This window comes from Labeo rohita, chromosome 4 (genome assembly GCF_022985175.1).
Source record: "Labeo rohita strain BAU-BD-2019 chromosome 4, IGBB_LRoh.1.0, whole genome shotgun sequence".
NCBI lineage: Eukaryota > Metazoa > Chordata > Actinopteri > Cypriniformes > Cyprinidae > Labeo > Labeo rohita.
In genome coordinates, this window is record NC_066872.1 from 38518997 (window position 1) to 38540672 (window position 21676).

The 21676-nt window shown below is 36.7% G+C and overlaps 1 protein-coding gene across 1 annotated transcript; it reads right to left on the bottom strand.

Moving 5' to 3' along the window:
* Nucleotides 1-249: 249 nt before the first annotated feature.
* On the bottom strand, nucleotides 250-16607 carry syt10 (synaptotagmin X). The gene is given in 8 exon segments (XM_051108505.1): nucleotides 250-2204; nucleotides 3779-3908; nucleotides 4341-4512; nucleotides 5324-5444; nucleotides 9068-9629; nucleotides 14292-14589; nucleotides 14592-14747; nucleotides 16330-16607. Coding segments are annotated over 8 exon segments (1713 nt in total). The 5' UTR covers nucleotides 16532-16607; the 3' UTR covers nucleotides 250-2132.
* Nucleotides 16608-21676: the final 5069 nt, after the last annotated feature.

Here is a 21676-nt window from a genome sequence, read left to right on the forward strand (position 1 = left end):
AACAATATCTAATGTACTGGTATCAGCATGCTACAAGAATACTGTACTTCATCTTTGTTCTATCACTCCGACCGAGCTCTGGGGCAGAAGCACTGTCTTGTGCAAATTAAAGTTAACAGTACACAGCCGTTTGTGTAATTGCCATGATTGCATTATTACTTAATGGACACACCAGAATACACTCAGAAAACCCAATCATGAGGGTCCAGCTTTAAAACACTAGGTGTGCAATTACCATGATGTACCATATTATTTGCATACCGACGGAATAGATGCTGGATGATTTCACACAATGAATACTAATTCTCTGACGGAACAAAAACCACACTGGTACTAATCAACATACAAATTTCACTGAAAATGAAGGTTTCTCTATTGTCCATCCATTTTAAATTAGAATGAATGTTTCATGAATTGTACTTAAAGTCTCCTTTTGCAGAAAAAAATCACATTAATTGCTTTAGATGCTATTGATTCTTTGAAAATAACGGTTTTACCCTGAACCAATTCATCCTTGACCCCCTCTGAAGAAACCTCATCATCTTTAATTATTTATTTTTCAGTCATTAATGACTGTCATCATTTTGACTGTCATCTGAAGATGGATCTGCATATAGTATATTTTGCTAATATTCACCAAATGGAATTATTTATAGCATCTTAACAGAATTACACGCAGCTTTCCAACAGCGGGATCGCTCTGCGAGTGCCAGACACCATTAAAAGTTCATTTACTTGTCTAGTTTTTCAAACACAGTGAGGTTTTTTACTGGTAAGTGGAGTTTTAGAAATTGTAAATAAAATATAATTGCCTGTAGGCACCGACAATTTATTAAAACATCAATAACTCTATGACAGGCGAACAAGAGTGGGATGATTGTTTTTAGATTTGAGAATTTAATATTAGGTAAGTGTGTCATATATTTAAAGAGATTAAAAAATCATTGATGTGAATTTTACTCTGCATGTTGATAATATTAGGAATAATCAGCAGTTTTACAAAGTTTGTTCTGTTTTGAATCATTCCTCTAAACAACTACAATAAGACACGCTACATCATTTGGCTACTGTTAAAGTATATGCTAGCTGTTTAAAAAAAAATCCTAATTATGGAGAAATTTTGGTATATTATGACAGCTCTTAAGTTAACTTCAGGTGACCTACTGCTATATTTCTGTGCTTTTTATATATCCCAGATTTTTTTAATGCATCAATACCTTCATGAACTTCTTATCCTGTTATCCTGTATACAAATATTATTTTTAAAGCTGAATTATTATAATATTTTCCATTTACTTACCAACTTTGAGACTTTCAAGTATGATTGGCATATTATTAACTATTTAATTAATTTGTAATTAAATTTAAATACTGTAACATTTATATAAAATAAAGAGTCTTTAGAAGCATTAATTAACAAGCAAATGATTTCAGTTAGTAGATTCATTGTCTATGTATAGTAAGCATGCTTTAACAATGTTTTAATGCTATGATAACAGACTCTAGAAAGAAGATCCATCCTGTCTCAAATGGATAAAACACAAAGTTGTAGACTTTTGACATCTCAGCGTCTTAGTTGATGTAAAGAAATGTTGTTTTATAGGAATTCTAAAGTATTCTTTATATAAAGAAAGACATATTAGATTGTTACAATGTTGACATCTCTGTTGTTCACCATTTGGTTTATATAATGTTTTGCATGGTCTTGATTTCATATTCGAACACCTTTTTTTTGTCACTCCCCTAACCTTCCATCATATCTGTTAAGTGTTTTCACCAAACATGGGAATGTGAATAGAATAAAAATGATAAGCATTGCCATTTCATATGTCTGTAAAATGACATGGCATCATTATACTGTCAAACAGCAAGAGGCTTCACATTATTTCACTGTCAGCTTCAAAGTGACCTGAAAACTATTGTTTTAGGAGCTCATAAACTCAGCACCATTAAAAAAAAAAGTCTGTGAGATTTGGAAACTTGATTGTGTCTGTAGCAAGGATACCAGTATTGTTTAGTCCTTTTTCAAATAAAAATGCAACGTTACAAGCTACAACTAGAGAAAAATATAACCTATTCATTATACAAACCAAAGAGTTTTGCAGTTAGATTTGAGTGTGGACTCCTGGATGTTAAGGGGTCTGTGGGGGTTTTGGAGATGGACATGATCCTTGACTCTCAAAACTGGATGCTCTTCCAGGCCACTGCAGGGACAGATGATAGCAAAATATCACAACAGAGTAGTTTAGGACATATTAGACTTAAATGCACTTGGCAAATGGATCAGAATAAGCCCAAAACACTACATCAGGGCTAGGTCTACGTAACACTGTTGCATAAAGTTGTCATTGTTTTGACTCGTCTTGACTCTTACCTTCCAGAGCTCAATAATTTGGATTTTCTAATTTACTCACCCCCATGTCGTCCAAGATGTTCATTTCTTTTTTTTCTTCAGTTGAGAAGAAATTAATGTTTTTGAGGAAAACATACCAGGATTTTTCTACATATACTAGACTTCAGTGGTAGCCAATGGGTTGAAGATCCAAATTGCAGTTTCAATGCAGCTTCAAAGGGCTCTACACGATCCCAGGCAAGAAAAAGGGTCTTATCTAGCGAAACGATGAAAATTTATATAGCCTTTAATCGCAAATGCTCGTCTTACACTAGCTCGACTTCACACATTACGTAATCACGTTGGAAAGGTCACAAGTGATGTAGGCAGATGTACTGACCCAGTGTTTACAAAGCGAACATGCAAAGAAAGTCACACGCCCTTTACAAAAAAGGTAAAACAACAGACAACTTTGAAGTTTTGAGTTTTTGCCTTACCTTTCTGAACCGAAGAGCTAAGAATTAACCATGTGTGACCTTTCCAATGTGATTATGTAATGTGTGAAGTTGTGGACCAAAGTCCCTTTAAGGCAAGTCATTTTGCTTGGCCGCCATCTTTGAAATGCCTTCTTGTGCATGCAAGTGCAGCTTCTATCTCTTTGAATGGGGAAACATAAAATTCTCCAAGCTTACGATTAAATTTCATATTTGAAATCACCAATGAAATCCTGCCTCATAACTGTTGTTTCTTATGCTCCAATATTGTTAAAAAGGCATATTTTTCAGGCTAGAGCAGCCAATGCGTATGCGCAGTCATGAGCGCGGGTTTGCGAACACTGGCTGTTTCTATAAGAACTGGAGCTTCTAACATCAACTGCAGTGACGTGATGACTTTACTAATCAACGATTGGCTCTTTCATTTAAAAGGCGGGGCTTATTCGCATTGCATTGCACTTTCTCCCATTCATAAGTATAAGGAGTGCACAGTCTTCCTATATATAAAGTCTTTGTTGTGGATGCACATTGCAAAGCTAGTGCAGGACAAGTATTTGTGGTTAAAAATTATATCAATTTTTATTATTTTTTTTTTAAGAAAATGACCAATCGTTTTATTAGATAAGGCCCTTATTCCTTGGCTGGGATGGTGTAGAGCCCTTTGAAGCTGAATTGAATTTGCATTTTGGACCTATAACCCGTTGGCTCCCATTGAAGTCCAGTATATGGAGAAAAATCCTGGAATGTTTTCCTTAAAAACCTTACTTTTTTTTTCGACTGAAAAAAGAAAGACATGAACATCTTGGATAACATGTGGGGGTGAGTAAATTAACAGGAAACAGTTAACTAATCCTTTAAATCAGCAGAACAACATTTAGTAAATCTTACAAATCCAAATGTTTACATTTTGCATGCCATAAACCATAATGCAATCCGATTGCTAGTCTCTTACCTCACAAAGTGCATGCCAGTGGGTGATGGGTTTGCGTGGATAAGCTAGCATCTCGTTCCAGTGGTCCCTCCCAAGCCCCTCCGCATCCGGCCCTGCCCTGCATACCCCTATCACTTCATTGTGTCCAACTCTGAAAGAAAAACAGAACAGAAGACTTTGTTTTAGCAACCGTTTCCAGTAGTGAGTGGTTGGCTAGCCAACATAATTCATGATTAACAGGACCTTTTGCATAAATGGTTCCACATCCACCCACATATATATTTCACTCCTTGATGGTTAAGCAATGTTTTGATATCATAATCTGCCCTTAATTACAGCATAGCTGTCTGATTTAATAAACATGCACAGAAGAGGTTTACAAGACCAGACTGAAAGATCTCCATTAAGATGTTTGCTGCAAATACCTCCATAACAACTGTCATGCATGAGTGGTTTGCTACCATCTGACTTAATATTATAGTCATCATCATTATCATCTCTCATGTCAGAATAATTTATCTTCAGCATGCTATGAATTTGTATGGTTGTTGTTTTGATATCTTGTTAGGGAGCAGGGACTAACCTGTCATAATCCATCACCGTGATTGACAGGCTGACCTGCTCCACATTCTCAGGTGGGATGTCAAAAATGATGGCCTCGTTATAGACAGGGTTGAGCGTGTTCTTTTTGGTGGTCGTCTTCCGCTTCTTCAGTCTCCGACCGTCACATATGAGGGAGACTTTAACATAGGGATCTGTGGAAAGAAGCGAATGTGATTTCAAGAATTTCAGATCCGAAACACGAAATACCTTGATAATAGAACATAGCATTATATAGATTTACATTTAGTTTCGTTTTAGCTGTCTTAACACATGTTCAGCTTGACATATGACAGACCCCACAGGCAGTTTAATATCTTGAAAAACATGCTCAGCATTGATGCGTCTTCTTGATGAGTTTTCCTCTTATGAGAATTCATGCATAAACAAAATTTTTACTTAATAACATGCATCAAATGTCCTGTATGAAAAACTGTCTATCTTCTGAGGTTTGCAGAGACCCTAGGCATAAACAAAATGTAATTCATTTTCACATTTCTTCTGACTGATTGCAGAAGGAAACTTCCGCCGATAGTCTAATTGGATTTATTTTATTGTGTTTTTTGCTACAATACATTTTTGTATTTAAAACCCTTAACATATTGGATACCAATGACATTGTTTTTTTAAATTGCATGTCTGCATTGTGATACAACTGGCAGCTAAGGAATATGTTTCTGTCTACATAATAAAAACAAAAAAAGGAAATGTTCAGAAATTTCTATTATTATTATTTTCATTGCCATTGGATTCTATAAGTCAGGGGTGTCTAATCCTGTTCCTGGAGGGACACTAGCATGCATAATTTAATTCAAATCCTAATTAAACAAAGCTAAACAAAGTCTTTAGGATTACTAGAAACTTTCAAGCTAATGTTTTGTGGTAGGTTGGAGCAAAACTTTGCAAAACACTGGCTCTCCAGGAGCAGGTTTGGACCCCCAAGCATAAAGATGGGTTAACACTGACCAGAGTAGCCGGTTATGTCCATGGCTTTCAGATTGCGACATTTGATGACGGTGAGGGTCATGCGTCCAGCCGTGGGAAGATAGCAAAGGGAATACATAATTTCACCCAGATCAACACTCTCCTGAAAGAAAAAGAAAGAAAGAAAGAAAGTTAAGTATTAAAAAGAAACTTGTGTAGCCAATAGAAAACAAGTTGATTTGACAAGAGATGCCAAGAGATGTCTGAAGTATTGTCTGCACATCAGTGTCCTAAAGTAGCATTACAAATGGTTGATTAAATGATCTTTTGATGATTTTTTTCGAAAGACTCTCTAGAGAGCACTTGATGCGACTGCAAACAAAATCCTTATTGACTGACTCTCCAAATAGACTTTTATTTGCCTCGTCAACAGCAACATAGCTTTGGGAGATACTGGGCTAATGTTTACTCATCAGGTTTGAGCAAAGCCCCATTCTATATTAAATTTAGAGAGAGCATATATCTGTAAAAACGTTAGGGAAACTCAGAAACAACAACATAGTTGTGAAAAGAAATATAACTCTTCTAAGAAAGCAAGCTTTTTTCCAGGTAGACTTTAAGACTTTCATAACGGCTGTGTTTGTGTTGAAGTGTTACTGCAGGACTTATAGTTTGGGTGGCTGGTTCTGGTGTGATTAAATAACTCTGTTTTGAATGAGACAAATCTAGCTTCCCCGACCTTTATTAGCTTTGCAGAGGCGGTAAAGATTATTCTAAAAGGCCAGTGTGTATTTTGGTATTTACAGCCTCTCAGTACTGGAATAAGACAGCCATTATTCTTTCAAAGGCAGCTAAAGATGGTGATTAATCTGTCCAAGTAAAGATTAAAAACAGATTGTGTAATAGGGAGAAACGTATTTAAGTCTCAGGTGAACCACATGTCTGTTTTCAGCCTTCCAAAGCAATGCAGTTTCTCAATACCATTTCTTAGGCATAAAAAAATAAAACTGTTTAGTGAAACCAAATATTCAAACTTTTTACTGTTCATGTGCAAACGAATCCCTGAGTATTTGAAAAAGATCTTTTTTTCTTGATTTTTTTTTTCTTCCTATAGAAATGATGAGTGCATTATTATTTTATTGTGGTATTCTTGTCATATTTTTGGTAGCGGTACTGTAATTGTTATCATTATGCACATTTCCTTATCTAGTCTTCATTGTTTTTGACAAACACTGTTGTCCCTAATTGACAAGATCAACACTGATTATATATCAAACAGATGTGGTACCTCCTCTGTTGTAATATGACGTCAAAACCCTCTCTGTCACATCCTATTCCCTCCTCCGAATGCTCTTGTTATCCACACCACAACTGTTGAATACAGAGAGCCACGGGCTAGTTTTGGAGTCACGTCTCCTCTCTGCATTCATGTCCAAAACAATTCACAATCTTTTTGGGGCAATAATACCCTTCCTGTTTTGACTGGCCAGCTTCCCCTCCTCCAGATCTGAATGGCCTTGTGCCACAGTAGCAATGTGCTCCAAAAACAGAGAACAAAATTAGACCTTCAAACGTCAGCTTAAGATAAAATAGAGGGTTTCAGTGTGCAGTCGGAAGTGTAACGGAGCAAGGCTGCAATCTATGGCTCCGACTATTTTAGGAATTGAGAGTTACTAGCTTCTTTCCGCAGTCGGGGGCCTAAGAGCAGCTGGTCTGATTCTGAGAGTCAGTTTTTGTCCCTAAAGGGCAGTTGTGATACTCTCATAACAGAGAGCACAACAGGTCGAAACCTCGCCACTGCCTTTCCAACACTAAACATCAATATTTCTGTATTGTAGCTATGAGGCAAAGCAATAGTCAGTGAAGAGAATGAGAAGGAAATAGCCTGAGAGTGATCCAAATGTTAGCGAAACACAACATAAGTGATTTGACAGGCGGCGAAATGCGCATCCCTGTCAGGCAAACAACAGGAAAATGAATAAATATGCTGAAAACAAAACAATCAGGAAATTAATGAGCCTGAAAGAGACTGATGCATCAAACAAGTAGGAGGAGGAGATTGCGTTTCCCAAACAGGAATGAGTCACCACAGATTCTCTCTGTGGTGAACAAAATGAAATGCTGTCACCATTCAAGCAGGAAGGCAGTGGGACGTCATTGTTAAATGCATCTGAGTCACTGTAACTGAGGTGAGTGTGACGAACGACATCTTTCACCTCTACAGTTCGTCTAGCAATTTAACAAGTCAGTATATATGTAATAATATATAATATAACTTCAAACCCGTGTGCATGTTACCACTTAAACTAGGGTTTATGTTTCATAGATTCTGAACTAAGTACCTTTACAACCTTTTTTCTTCAAATATGAAGTGGTATATGCTAGTCAAGCACTAACTATTAAAGACATAGTTCGTCCAAAAATAAAAAAATAAAATAATTTATGACATATATTTATAAATAATATCAAGTAGTGGCTTTATATGTAAAATACAAAAGAGAATATTTTGAAAAATGTCATGCAGTGAAAGTCAGTGTTGTCCACTGGGGTTGTTATAAATCCCACTGAATGGTATAATAATAATTTGAAGAAAAAGAGTTGTAACATTCTTTAAAATATGTGACCCTGGACCAAAAAAACAGTCATAAAGGTCAATTTTTTGAAATTGAGGTTTATACATCATTTGAAAGCTGAATAAATAAGCTTTCCATTGTTGTGTGGATTTGTTAGGATAGAACGATATTTGGCCAAGATACAGCTATTTGTAAATCTAAAATCTGAGGGTAAAAAAAAAAAACCTTTGAAGTTGTCCAAATGAAGTTCTTAGCAATGCATATTACTAATCAAAAATTACATTTTGATATTTTTACTGTAGGAAATTTACAAAATATCTTCATGGAACATGATCTTTACTTAATATCCTAATGATTTTTGGCATTAAAGAAAAATCGATAATTTTGACCCATACAATGTATTGTATTGTATCGTGCTGCTTATGACTCGTTTTGTGGTGCAGGGTCACATATATTCTGTGTTCTGCAGAAGTTTTGAATAGAGTTAGGGTGAGAAAATGACTGAATTTCTATTTTGGACTGAACTATTGTTTTAGAAGAGCTTAAATATCCCTCATAAACAACATGAATGATGCAGTTACATAAGCTCTGATATATTAACTGAGGCGTAATGAGTGGGCTTCATTATCATGAGTGCCAATCTGACTAAGGAACCTAAAAAATACTACACAGAAAATTACTTGGGTTCCTTTGTCCTAAAAATGTACTGCCGGTAATATTTCTTATTGTACTGTGCAGTCACTGGGACAAACTCAATTCCACACCTGTTGGATTAGTCATGGCTGTCTTTTGAAGGCTCTGGCTTGATAATCATGCTTCCTGTGGCTCTGGAAACTGGCAATTGGATCTATATTCGGAAGGGGTACGTGGGTGCCCTGAAAGGGTGAGTCAGATTGGAGATGAGCCCTCCCTGACACCTGGCTTTACAAAACAGATCAATCTATCTATTAATGAGACCTTCACACTCATGCAGTCAGTTTTCCTTTGAGCTCCGTTTGATTGAAGCATAAGTATGCGACCCGTTAGTACATATGTGGAATTTAGGAATTTTCATTTTAATTCTACTTCCTAACATTCAAATTCTGCATCCTGTTTGCTACCTGAACTCAATTAAATTCAAATTGAATTTAAAAGTGATTCTCATCGTTGAGGTATCTGAGGAAAGTACTGGTTATGACCTTTGATTTTCTACACGCAGATGGACTGTACTTACTGTAGTGGCTGCAAGGATGTCCTTCCAAACCACAGCTTCACGTGATAGGTCAGACAGCTCAAACAGGTTATCAACCACCACCTCTCCGATCATGTCATGACTCGTAAAGCGGTCAAAGTCGTACACGCTGAAATGCAACTTGCGATTGCACAGCTCACTGTACTCCACAGGAAAGCGGAACGTCTCGTCAAATGTGGGGTTGAGCGTCTTGCGGTGGACTCGCGTCTGAAACTTCTTTTTGCGCTCTGGAAGCAGGTAGATCTTCACGTAGGGGTCGGAGGTGCCTGTGAAGTCTTTGGCGGGCAGGTCCAAGGCCTTTAGAATGCGAACCACTAGAGCTTGTTCCTCGTAGTCGTAGCTGAGGGCAAAGCTCAGCTTGCCGCACGTCTCCACCGGCTCCTTGGTGCCCTCTTCAGAGTCCACAGATTTCTGCTTGTACAGCTCAGGTTTGATTCGACCGATGCTGACTGCAGAAGACTGGCGCACAGGTAGAGTGTCCATGGTGAAGTCCACACTGGTCACATTCATCTGCCGTGGCAGGTGTCGACGGAAAGAATTGTGCCTATGAAAAGAGAAGAACTTTATTGCTACTTGGTAATGGTATGGTAATGGTAGCATGGTAATGGATATGACAGTGTTAATGTATTCGGTCTTGGCGGAATAGATTTGCTACACTGATAAATTGCTGCTGCTGTTGGTTATTGCTGTTGTTGTAGATTATTGCTGCTGATGCTGCTGCTCCAAACCAACTACAGGAGCTTGCTTCTGCCAATACATACGCCGATACTCTGTTGTAAGTATTTAAGACATACTGCTGCTGCACAATCAGCATATATAATAACCCTCAGCAGATCCATACAGGTGGAGCTGGGGAGGTTGAGGGTTTTTAGAGGAACTCTGAAAGCATGCTGAAAAATGATCTAGTGGATGCTAACCAGCCATTTTAATGTATAGCAGCAAGCACATTGGCTGCGTATGCAACATGAACCAATCAGTTTGTGCCAAGTAGTTTAATGCTGTGAATATCATCAGTTTGCAGTAAAATCAGCCTGCACCATCTAGAGTTTCATGACAGAACTTGGCATTTCTAACAGCTGATAAAAACAACACAATAATGTCGACTCCAGTCCATCAGTTAACAGTTTGTGAAGTGAAAAGCTGAATGTTTGTATGAAACACATCCATTTTTAAACCATTTATTCTGGCTAAAATATCCATAATCTGTAATATCCTTTTTCCAGTTAAAAAGAGTGCCCTGTTTTCCTCTCACATAAAACCCACTATCATACTTGTTTTGAAAAGTTTTAGACTGTTTTTGCTTGTAAACGGCACTTGATCTGTGCATATTTCTCTCTTGATTCAGACAAGATGTTCATTGAAAGAAGCCATATTATGGATGGAGTGAAGTTTAAAATGTCTTAACAATGAATTTGTTTATTACAAACATGCACATTTTCACTTCACAAGATGTTAATTTATGGACTGGAGTCGTGTGGATTATTGTAATGTTTTTATCAGCTGTTTGGACTCTCATTCTGACGGCACCCATTCACTGCAGAGGACCCATTGGTGAGCAAGTGTTGTAATGCTAAATTTCTCCAAATCTGTTTTGATGGGGGGAGTGGAAACTTATATTGGATGATCTGAGTAGGAGTTAGTTTTCAGCAAAATTTCATTTTTGGAAGATCTGTCCCTTATTAGCACAGCTCCTTTTGTTTATTTACTCTTTAGCACTGGACAACCAGGACTTTAGTATCACATATTCCTCTTCAAACTCTTTTATTGAATTTTTAGCAACTTTTACATTGTAGGCTTCACAATATTTCATCACAATAGTTCAGCCTGATCTTTTTACTAGAAAACCTATTTTTAACACTCATCATGACTCCTGAGGAAATCGTAGTCCTCTACTTATCCTTGGTGTTTCCTAGCAACTAGCACCTTTAGGACGATGACAACAAACATATGACAATGACAGCATGATACAAAAAAGTGAAGGATTATATCATTTAACAAACTTGGGATATATTAGTCATAATATTTAACATTTTTATAGACTTGTTTTTCCATATAATTCTTTCTGCCGTTTTTCTCGCCTGATCTGTCATCATCTGTCAATCAGTCTCTCTCTCTCTACTTTGTCCAACTCTTGTCTGTCACCTGCACGTTGCTGCACATTATGCCTTGCAATTTGCACAAACATCCCAGCACAATGCAATGATAAATTGAAGATAGACAGAGTAATTAACTGCTGTCTTCGGATGTTTTGAAGAGCACTTCTTTCGAAATCCAGCGTTTGATGGCAGTCTTTCTGAAATATCTTGCCAGCCATAATGAATGAGCCTGTGAACCAGTGCCAGATTTCAATTTGTATTTCTATGCTCCTATATAAAAGATTGTGAAGGAGGTGGAAATATTCAAGTCCTATTAGCACAGACACCTGTCAGTCACCTGTTGCAGGATACACTGATGACTGATCACTACATGTGATGTGAGCTAAAACTATCTTCTCTACTCATCTGATCATCGCTTTTAGTTCATGCAAGCTAACAATAGTGTTTTATCATATTACAGTAAAAGGAAGTTTTTTGCAGGATTGTAATTTATTACTGCACTTAATGGGTTGTGACTGTGAATCATATCTTAGAAAGCTTCACTCGAGGCATTGTAAAACAATAAAGAGCTGTATAATAATAGCATTTCAGTTTGTTCCCAGAAAACTAAATGGTTTAAAACCTTCAATAATGCGTCAACTCATCAGAAAACTTCTCCAGAGCATAGTTCTGCTCACTTTAGTAATTAACCTACCATGAAATAACCTTTTCAAAAAAACTAGCTTCAGATTTAGTCTTTTGAAGAAGGTTTGCCATTATCTCAAGGCATACGGTATCTGCCTATTCCAAGTGTTGTACTCCAGAGAAGTTAATATTTAAGAAATGACAGGAAAATGGGAAAAAAATGTATCAACCCAAGTCCAGCCAAGCAGTCTTTCACAATGACCTTTAAGTAGCTTCACCTGGCCTTTTCATGCACCCCATCAATGTGCGATTTATGAGGACAGCTGATTTGTTACACCATGTTGATGTTTTTAATGACAGTTCTGTGACTTGTCAATACTGGATTCCACGAGGAACCCGAGCACATCTGTTCCTCACCTCCCCAGTCGGACAAACAGTCGCAGCATGTCAGCGCTATTGCGTGGCAACACTAATTATGTCCCTGCTTTCTTTAAACACGGTGCCACGTGAAACAAAGAGAAGAAGAGCTGATTGTTTAATTGCTGGGGTCATTTATTGCTGTTGCCATGGCAATGTGACTCTAGGGCTCTGATTGGTGAACTGTAGTGATTAATGGGCGTATGCAGCAACCAGGAGACGTGCCATCAGCCCGTCAACAGGGTGAATATGTGAAAATAAGAGAGTTGTGATAATAAGAAGAATAAAAGAATCTATCTATCTATATAGTATACTATATAAATATAGTTTGTATATATCTATCTATCTATCTATCTCTGTTTGTCTATCTATTTAGTCTGCTATAGAAGTATCTATCTATCTAGTCTACTATAGAAATATCTATCTAGTCTACTATAGAAAAATGTTATCTATCTGTCTATCTAGTCTACTATAGAAAAATCTATCTATCTATCTATCTATCACCTATCTATCTATCATCTATATATATCTATATAGTATACTGTATGTATATAGTTTGTATATATACACATCATCTATCTATCTGCCTGTCTATCTATATAGTCTACTATAGAAATGTCTATCTATCAGTCTATCTATCTATCTATCTATCTAGTATACTGTATAAATATAGTTTGTATATATACACATCTGTCTATCTGCCTATCTATCTATCTATCTAGTCTACTATAGAAATGTCTATCTATCTATCTAGTCTACTGTAGAAAAATCTATCTATCTATCTATCTATCTATCTATCTATCTGTCTATATAGTCTACTATAGAAATGTCTATCTATCTATCTATCTATATAGTCTACTATGGAAAAATCTATCTATCTATCTATCTGTCTATATATATCTATATATCTATATGGTATACTGTATAAATATATATTGTATATATACACATCATCTATCTATTTGCCTGTCTATCTATATAGTCTACTATAGAAATGTCTATCTATCTATCTATCTATCTATCTATCTATCTATATAGTCTACAATGGAAAAATCTATCTATCTATCTATCTATCTATCTATCTATCAATCATCATCTATTTATATCTAGTCTACTATATAAAAATCTATCTATCTATCTATCTATCTATGATCATCTATTTATATCTAGTCTACTATATAAATATCTATCTATCATCTATCTATGATCATCTATTTATATCTAGTCTACTATATAAATATCTATCATCTATCTATGATCATCTATTTATATCTAGTCTACTATATAAATATCTATCTATCATCTATCTATCATCATCTATTTATATCTAGTCTACTATATAAATATCTATCTATCTATCTATCATCATCTATTTATATCTAGTCTACTATATAAATATCTATCTATCATCTATCTATGATCATCTATTTATATCTAGTCTACTATATAAATATCTATCATCTATCTATGATCATCTATTTATATCTAGTCTACTATATAAATATCTATCTATCATCTATCTATCATCATCTATTTATATCTAGTCTACTATATAAATATCTATCTATCTATCTATCTATCTATCTATCTATATATATATATACACACACACACATTTTTTGGTAGTACAAATAGCTGTTCAGTAATAGAAAAAAATTTGAAAATGCTCTATATTAGAACTGGTGGTGCAGCTTAATCTACTTATTAGCCGTGCTTTGGCTTGAATTCGCTTGTTTTATTTCTAGCTGGAAGGCAGCCATGAAAAGCATAAATGTGGGTATCTCATAAAGGAAAAAAACAGCTGCTCCATCATTTGCTGTATTCAAAGACACACACTGATCAAAAACCATTCAGTATGTGTTTATCATTTAGTAAGGGCATCCCTTTATAACCATATCCTCTCAATTACACCAAGCATATTTTCTGTTTTCTAATCTTTATATGAGTTATTTACTCAAGTGGCAATAATGAAATGATTAATCCTCTTCTGTAGTGTCATATAGTGTGCAGTCGAGCATCAAAAGTAGACCTCCATATACTGTAATTTATCATGTACTGTAAATGATCACCTGGAGGACGAGGTAGGTTCAGTGGTCTGCCGCTGGATTTTGGCCTGCTTGCTCAGACGGTCACGCAGAGCCTGCTGCACCTCAGCAGGGATGTCTGGTGATGTCTGGCTGATCTTCATGGCTGCCTCCAGGAGCTTAACCGAGCTGCGGCCGTTGACCTTCACTTCTGGTACCTTCCGCTTCTTATCATCCTCATCCTCGTGCTGGATTTGCGATGGCTGTCTTCCTGCAGTTCCAATTGCCTTGGCCTCAGGATAAGGAGAAACAGAACGAGACACCGGAGGTGGGGCTGGGGGGCCTCGGGCAGCACCCCCGGCGGGCAGCTGTCAGCATTGGATGAGAGCGCCTTGCTTCTCCAAATGGGCCAGCACAGCTTCCAAAAGACAAAGAGAGAGACTACCAAAAGGGCGAGCCCACAGAAACCTACGACCACAGCTAGGAGACTTACAGAGATGTCTACAGGCAACAAGAGGAAGAGAGAGTACAGAGAAAAAGAGGCAAGATTGGAAGGACAGTGCATTGAGGAGATCGTAAAGAACAGAAGGTGAGGGAAAAAGGAGACGAGGATAGGAGAAAGAGATAAATGAACACCAGACGGGCAGACAGAGAGCACCAGCAGCAATAAATGATGCATGACAGACAAACAGGAGAAAGAGGGAGAGAGAAAAAGAAAAGAAAGAGAGGGCAAGGTATAAGAAAAAGAAGACTGAAATGTGCTTGTTTAGTAAAGCCAGAGTCATTTTGCTCCCCTTTTTGATAGCCCATGCAACCAAGGAATATAATTCATTCCTTTAAACAGTCATTTCACAGGCACTCATAAAACTTGATTTAAAAATGTTAATCATCTCACAGTGTTGATTTAAGATGCTAAAAGGTCTCTGAATGAGCAGCGCTGTTGAACCTTCATATGTGTTCAACAGGTGCAGGAGTTTCAGCTGCTTAATGCACTGCACAATGCAACACATAATTATAGATGATTGCTGATCATGGAGTGAGTTTTACCACCATACTGCTAATGGTGCTACTAACCAATTTGAAATGAGCTACAGGGTTGGACGAACTCTCAAACATGACCACTACCCTTCAAAAGCCACTGAAAATGTTAGAATATGAGTATGAAAATATATTGATATCATTTGCGTCAGCATGCTGTCATGTCATTTTTTTTTTCTGCCTTCTGATTCTTCTGATAAACTGCAATCACGCACCTTTAGTCCTCACTGTTTGCAGTACAGCACATCCTGTACTGTATGATGTGTTGAGAGTTGTAAGTCAATGTCACTATGTTACTTTCGATCGTTCTGGACTACAGGGCTAAAACAAATAAGACTTTCACAATACATTCATGCACAAAACGTTCATGATTTGTATTAGTGTTACTCACCCTAGTAGTGTTCTACTGTAGTTTGCACAGGGATAAGTTGTAAAAACTACTTTAATTTTTCGCCAACAAATTAAATAGACATTGAAACATGCAGGTTTTTGTAGATTAAATATGTGTGCTATTCAGGTGCGGTACTTAAATGTATTTACTGCGTTGTCTTTTGTTTTCATCACGAAACGTCTGACGCGTAATGTACACATATATATCAGAAAAAAGGCACAAAACTGTGGCGATACCCTTTCAAATGATACTAATATGTGCACTTCAGATAGTTGTATGCACTTTTAAAGTACTAATATGTACCGTTTTGGGGTAAATAAGGTACAGAGATGTACCTTGTACAAGGTACAGAGATGTACCTTGTAGCTTTTGTACTACAGTATACCGCCTCAGTGAAATAAAACGAGATAAAACGAATAGAGTCGCCAATTTAAAACTTATTGCGCACTGATAATCAACAAGTGGAACCGTATGCGAGTGTAATGGCCGGTTTCAGTTAATGTTATGAATGTTTCTATGCCCGTGAACGAACTTTTAAAACTTTCGGTGCTCCGCGCACTCGTGCTCTAAATGTCTGGTTAACTCGCTAACTAAAGTTCCTGGAGAAAATATGTTTGTGAGAGGATAAGAGAACATTGTTTAGGTTAAATTTACCTGAACTTCCTTTACCTGGTATGTTGCTCTCCAGTGGAAATATATCCGCGCATTTCTCCCGGTCGACGTGCCCGGCGAGGCACAGCTCCGTCACTATTTGGAGAGCCCTTTGGCACAGGCTGATGCCGTCCTCTGTGCGGACATTCATGTCTTTCCTGTTAATCCATTGTATGTTGGACGATGCGTGAGGGCGAGGGTTCATTGGGGCACCATGTGAGCTGCTGAAAGCAGCTGATGCGTAAGGGAATGGAGAGAGAATGATGCTTCCAAGTCCATGTCCTCCGCGCAAAGGCGCACCAGATTCCTTGGCGCTGTGGAACATTGTAGGGGCATTTCTACACTGCCCAATAGGAGACACGCGTTGTCTGGAGAGGGAGGATCATAAATCGCAAATATACATTCCGTTCTCAATATTTAAGGGGAAAAAAAAGTTCTTCCAATGGAACATCCATTTGCTTCTTCGTAAAAAACAAAGAGACTAAACTGTAAATACACTACATTGTATATTGTCTTGTTTTTTCCCAAAAATTATTCATGTGTTTTAAACTAAAGATGAAGCTGCAAAGCTATATAAAGTTTATAAATTAATATATGAAATATAACCACTTTTAAATTACTTTTATGAAATATGTAATATATACTAAATACATGTATTTAATTAAAATACATGATCTATCTATCTATCTATCTATCTATCTACCTACCAGTATTTACATCTGTTGTACTTTAAAGCTCTTTGATAAAGTTTTGAGTTCATTAAAAGTATTTTACTAATCATTCCATTATCAATACAAAAGTACCTTCCAATGTAAACATGAATTGTCAGATGTAGAAAACATGTCAAATGTGAGTAGACATTGTATTTAATAGAACAAAAGAGGTCTGTGAATGCATGTCTGATGAATGAGAGAACACTATGTGCTTGGCTCAGTGCTGCTCATAGAGTCTGACAATCTCCTTGACAACCAAACGCAAACTGGGGAGCAGTTGAGGCATCATCCTCATGCAGACCCATGTGTATGTGTGGCTTTGCCCTGTGAGACCATCGGCTTCAGAGAAAGCACTTGTCTCATGCTAAACAGATGCGCATAGTTTTGCCTGGGTGATGTAGACCAGCAAACTGGATATAGAACACAAGTTTCTGGATTCACTCAAACCCTGAGTGACCCAGCCTGTGGCAGGTTTATTATAAGAATCTGTTCTGAATTATTGAACATAATTGAAAATCTCCACTGTTTATACACTACAGTCTATTATTATTAACATTTCTAACATATTTAATTTTTAACATTAATTTAATTTCACTGTGTATTCTGTTTCTGTGCTACTGGGGGAAAAAAATAAATAAATGAAGTAATCAAACTGTTTTCCAATTGGTTTAAGCTAATCAGCCGTTTCATTGCAGTTTATGCATCACTTGAGTCTGTACTTGGCTGTGGCCATGTTCTTTCCTAATGCATTTGTTGAGCACAATAACGGTGTATTGCTAGGAAAAACGTGACCTGGTTTCTTAGAGGTGTGTGCTGGGAATGTCTCTTTCCAGGAATGACAACCATAAAAAAGATTGCCATCAAACAGTACTTACTCCCAGGCTTAAGTGGCATGTTATGTGCTTGTGAAGTCTCCTCAATGTGCTAGAAATAGGGGCTGTCCGTGGTGCTGAAATGTAATTATAATAGGCTGTTCTTACAGCTAAGAGCCACTCTTGTGCTCGATGAAGTTCAGATGAATGGTAATGTGCACAGGCCAATATAATAAATTGCAGCACTTACGATTATTTTGCTCATATCATCTTAGATAAATGCAGGTGTCCCAACACATTTAAAGAATAGTTCCGTCCAAAATAAAAATTTGCTGAAAATTTACCGTCAGGCCATCCAAAGTGTAATAAATCAGAACAGATTTGGAGAAATTTAGCGTTACATCACTTGCTCACCAATCGATCTTATGCGATCAATGGGTGCCATCAAAAACAGCTCCAAACAGCTGATAAAAACAATACAATAATCCACAAGTAATTGAAACGACTCCAGTTCTTCTCAAGCATAAAGCTGTGTATGATATGAGTCGTCTATCAATAATTTTGCTTTCTGTAATGAAAAGGTGTCTCATGTGAATGAAGCACTGATATATGCACAAATCAAGCACGGTTTGCAAAAAATAGCCTCAATATTGATGGATTTTGATGTGAGAGGACAACGAAGGAAGGGCTCTTTCCCTATTTTGGCAAGAAGTGATACTTTAAAGTTTTGATGGACTGGAGTCATGTGGATTATTTGGGGATTATTGTGATGTTTTTATTAGCTGTTTAGACTCTCATTTTGACGGCACCCATTCACAGCAGAGCATCCATTGGTGAGCAGTTCATGTAATGCTGAATTTCTCCAAATCTGTTCTGGTAAAGAAACAAACTCATCTACATTTTGGATGGCCTAAAGGTGAGAAAAGTTTTTGCAAATGTTATTTTTTGGATGAACTCTTACTTTATGCTAGTCAATCAAATGTGCATTGTACTCATTGAATACTGGGAATGAAAGATCATTGCATCTTCGGTTTACAAAATGTATTTATTTTTCTCTAACACCATTTGGCATATGTAAGAGCAGAATGACTGGTTCAATAGATAAGTCAAAACACTGTATTTATACATCATTAAAGAGTGTGTGTTGATTCCATAGCTTAATATAAATAATGAGTATATTATGATAAGTGATGTCAATTTAGCATTTCAGTGGCACGATTTCATGGCACACCATTAAGTACAGATGCTCCCATGGCTCACATGTCCACAAACCTCCATTAGAGCAGCGGGAAGATGCAGAAACCCAAATTACTCTTTCAAATAGCTCTTTGTTTACAGAGAAAATATCACACTCTCGCAGTGGTGGAAATATATCACTTAGATTTGTTTTCATGACATTGAAAGCGATTTGGGAGATAAAACGGTGTAAACAATGCTCAAGGACTTGTTCTTAAATGTTGGCACATTTCAGGCATTTACACAAGAGTATTATTGAGTTTATGAAGTACAGCAGTTTTTTAAATTCATGATTTATCTCACCAGTTCTGCTTCTATGTTCTTTCACCAGTTTTTCTCCTTTGTGCAATCATACTCTGTAATTAAAATACACTTCCTCGCACGCTATTGTGTTGTAGCCAGTGAGCAGCAAGATAATGTTTAGTTTGTGAACAGAGTATACAGAAAATACATGTTAAAGCATGATGTGTTTAAATTCATCATACAGTATAAGAGATTAAAAAAACATTAGATTTTTAAGGAATAGTTAAAAAAAATAAATAAATTACTCATGTCAGGCCATCTAAGATGTAAATGAATTTGTTTTTCATCAGAATGGTCACTTGTTCACCAATGGATCCTCTGCAGTTAATGGGTGCTGTCAGAATGAGAGTCCAAACAGCTGATAAAAGCATCACAATAATACACAAGTAATTCACAAGACTCCGGTCCATTAGTTAACGTCTTGTGAAGTGAAAAGTTGCTTGTTTATGAGAAAATAATTCATAATCAAGAATTGTGTTTTAAGGTTTTAAAACCATTGCTTTTGGCCTACATAGTCTGTAGTTCATAATAACCACTTCCACAATAATCCACATCCTCAAGTTAAAAAGTCCATCCACGATTGTCCTCTCACATTAAAATCCACTAACATGTTTGTTTAGAACTGTGTTGGACTGTTTTCATTTGTAAATATGTGCTTATTTCTCTCCTGATTCAGACAGGACTCGTCTTTTAGCTGGAAGCAATGGTTTAAAATGTCTTAATGATTGATTTGTTTCTTGCAAGCACACAACCTTTTATTTTGAATGATGTTAACTGACTGGAGTTGTATGGGTTAGTTGTGGATTATAATGATGTTTTTATCAGCTGTTTTGCCTCTCATTCTGACGGCACCCATTCACTACAGAGGATCAGTTGGTGAGCAAGTGATTTAATGCTGAATTTCTCCAAATCGGTTCCAATGAAGAAACAAACTCATCCAGATCTTGGATGACCTGAGGGTGAGTAAATATTCAACACATTTTTATTTTGGGTAAACTATTCCTTTAAATAATTTTTGTCTTGCGGTTCAAAAAAAGCATGCTGACCTTTAACCAAGTTAAATTCGACTCCTTGTTTCTCCTGCCACTGATGGACCACTAATTAGAAGCTGTTGTTTTCCTTTAATCACATGCTTAACAGACAGTATCCTAGGGCCACATGTATAATTTGTAACATCACTTCTCATTCCTTTAAAGGTTAAATGAATTCTTCATCTGTGTGATGGTCCATTGCCTAAGAATCCCATTATAGGATTGTAAAAGTGAACCCTGTTAAAACGAAAAAACTCTTTCTGCATTTCCCTAGCTAGCAGGTACTAATTCAGTGACAAAAAAACTAATACCTTGAATGCACATGCCAGAAAAACTGTAAATACATCAGCAAAAGCATGCTAGTCATCCTCTCAGAATAACTGCTGCTTGTCTGTCAAGAAAGAACTGGGATAAACGCACATTCACAGACACGCTCAAAAATGTCCAGTCGTCTTTACACACACAAGCACATATTCATGCACACACATACCCGTCTAAAGATGAGCAGAGGTTAGTGAGAGCCTCATACTGGGCTGTTCTGAGTGATTACCTCTGCATGGCTAACCCTCCGGACACCCCCTGGGAAGCCATTATTCATTAAAGAGGCGGTTCTCGCATAACTATAACATTACATGTAGTGCATGTCTATCAGTAATATTCTGATTTAAAATGCCCAATGGCGATGTTTGGTAGTTTGCTTTTTGCAAGCTATTAGTAGCCCTGAAACAATGTTTTGAGGGATTTTTACTTTATGTGCATTAGCATTACTATTATTGTGCATTTTATTGCAATGTGTCGTGTAATGTAGCACTTTATAAGTCAATTGTATTTTCATTTGTAATACAGTTTCAACAATATCAAAAACACAAATTGCAAAAAAAGAAAAAATCTAATTCTAAAATGCATATTTTTCTAATTCATTTAAAAGCACTTCCTACCAGCCAATTATTATTGTACTTATGACAAATTTGATAGCACAGCCATTACAGAAGCAAAAAGCCATATCTTATTCTATAATTGACATAATTACCTGATTGTACTAATTGTTTTTCCATTTTCAGATAAAAATCATTTTTATATTACGAATGTCTCTGCTTCCCCCATTGTCCAAAAGGAGGAAATCAAAAGGAAAGAGCTTGACGAATGAAAATCAGTTCTTGTTGGTGCTATCATTTCAAGGATCACCATGGTAACAAATGACATTAAAATGTCAAAACAGAGCAAATTGGAAACTGTATGCCAGCTGTTACAATCA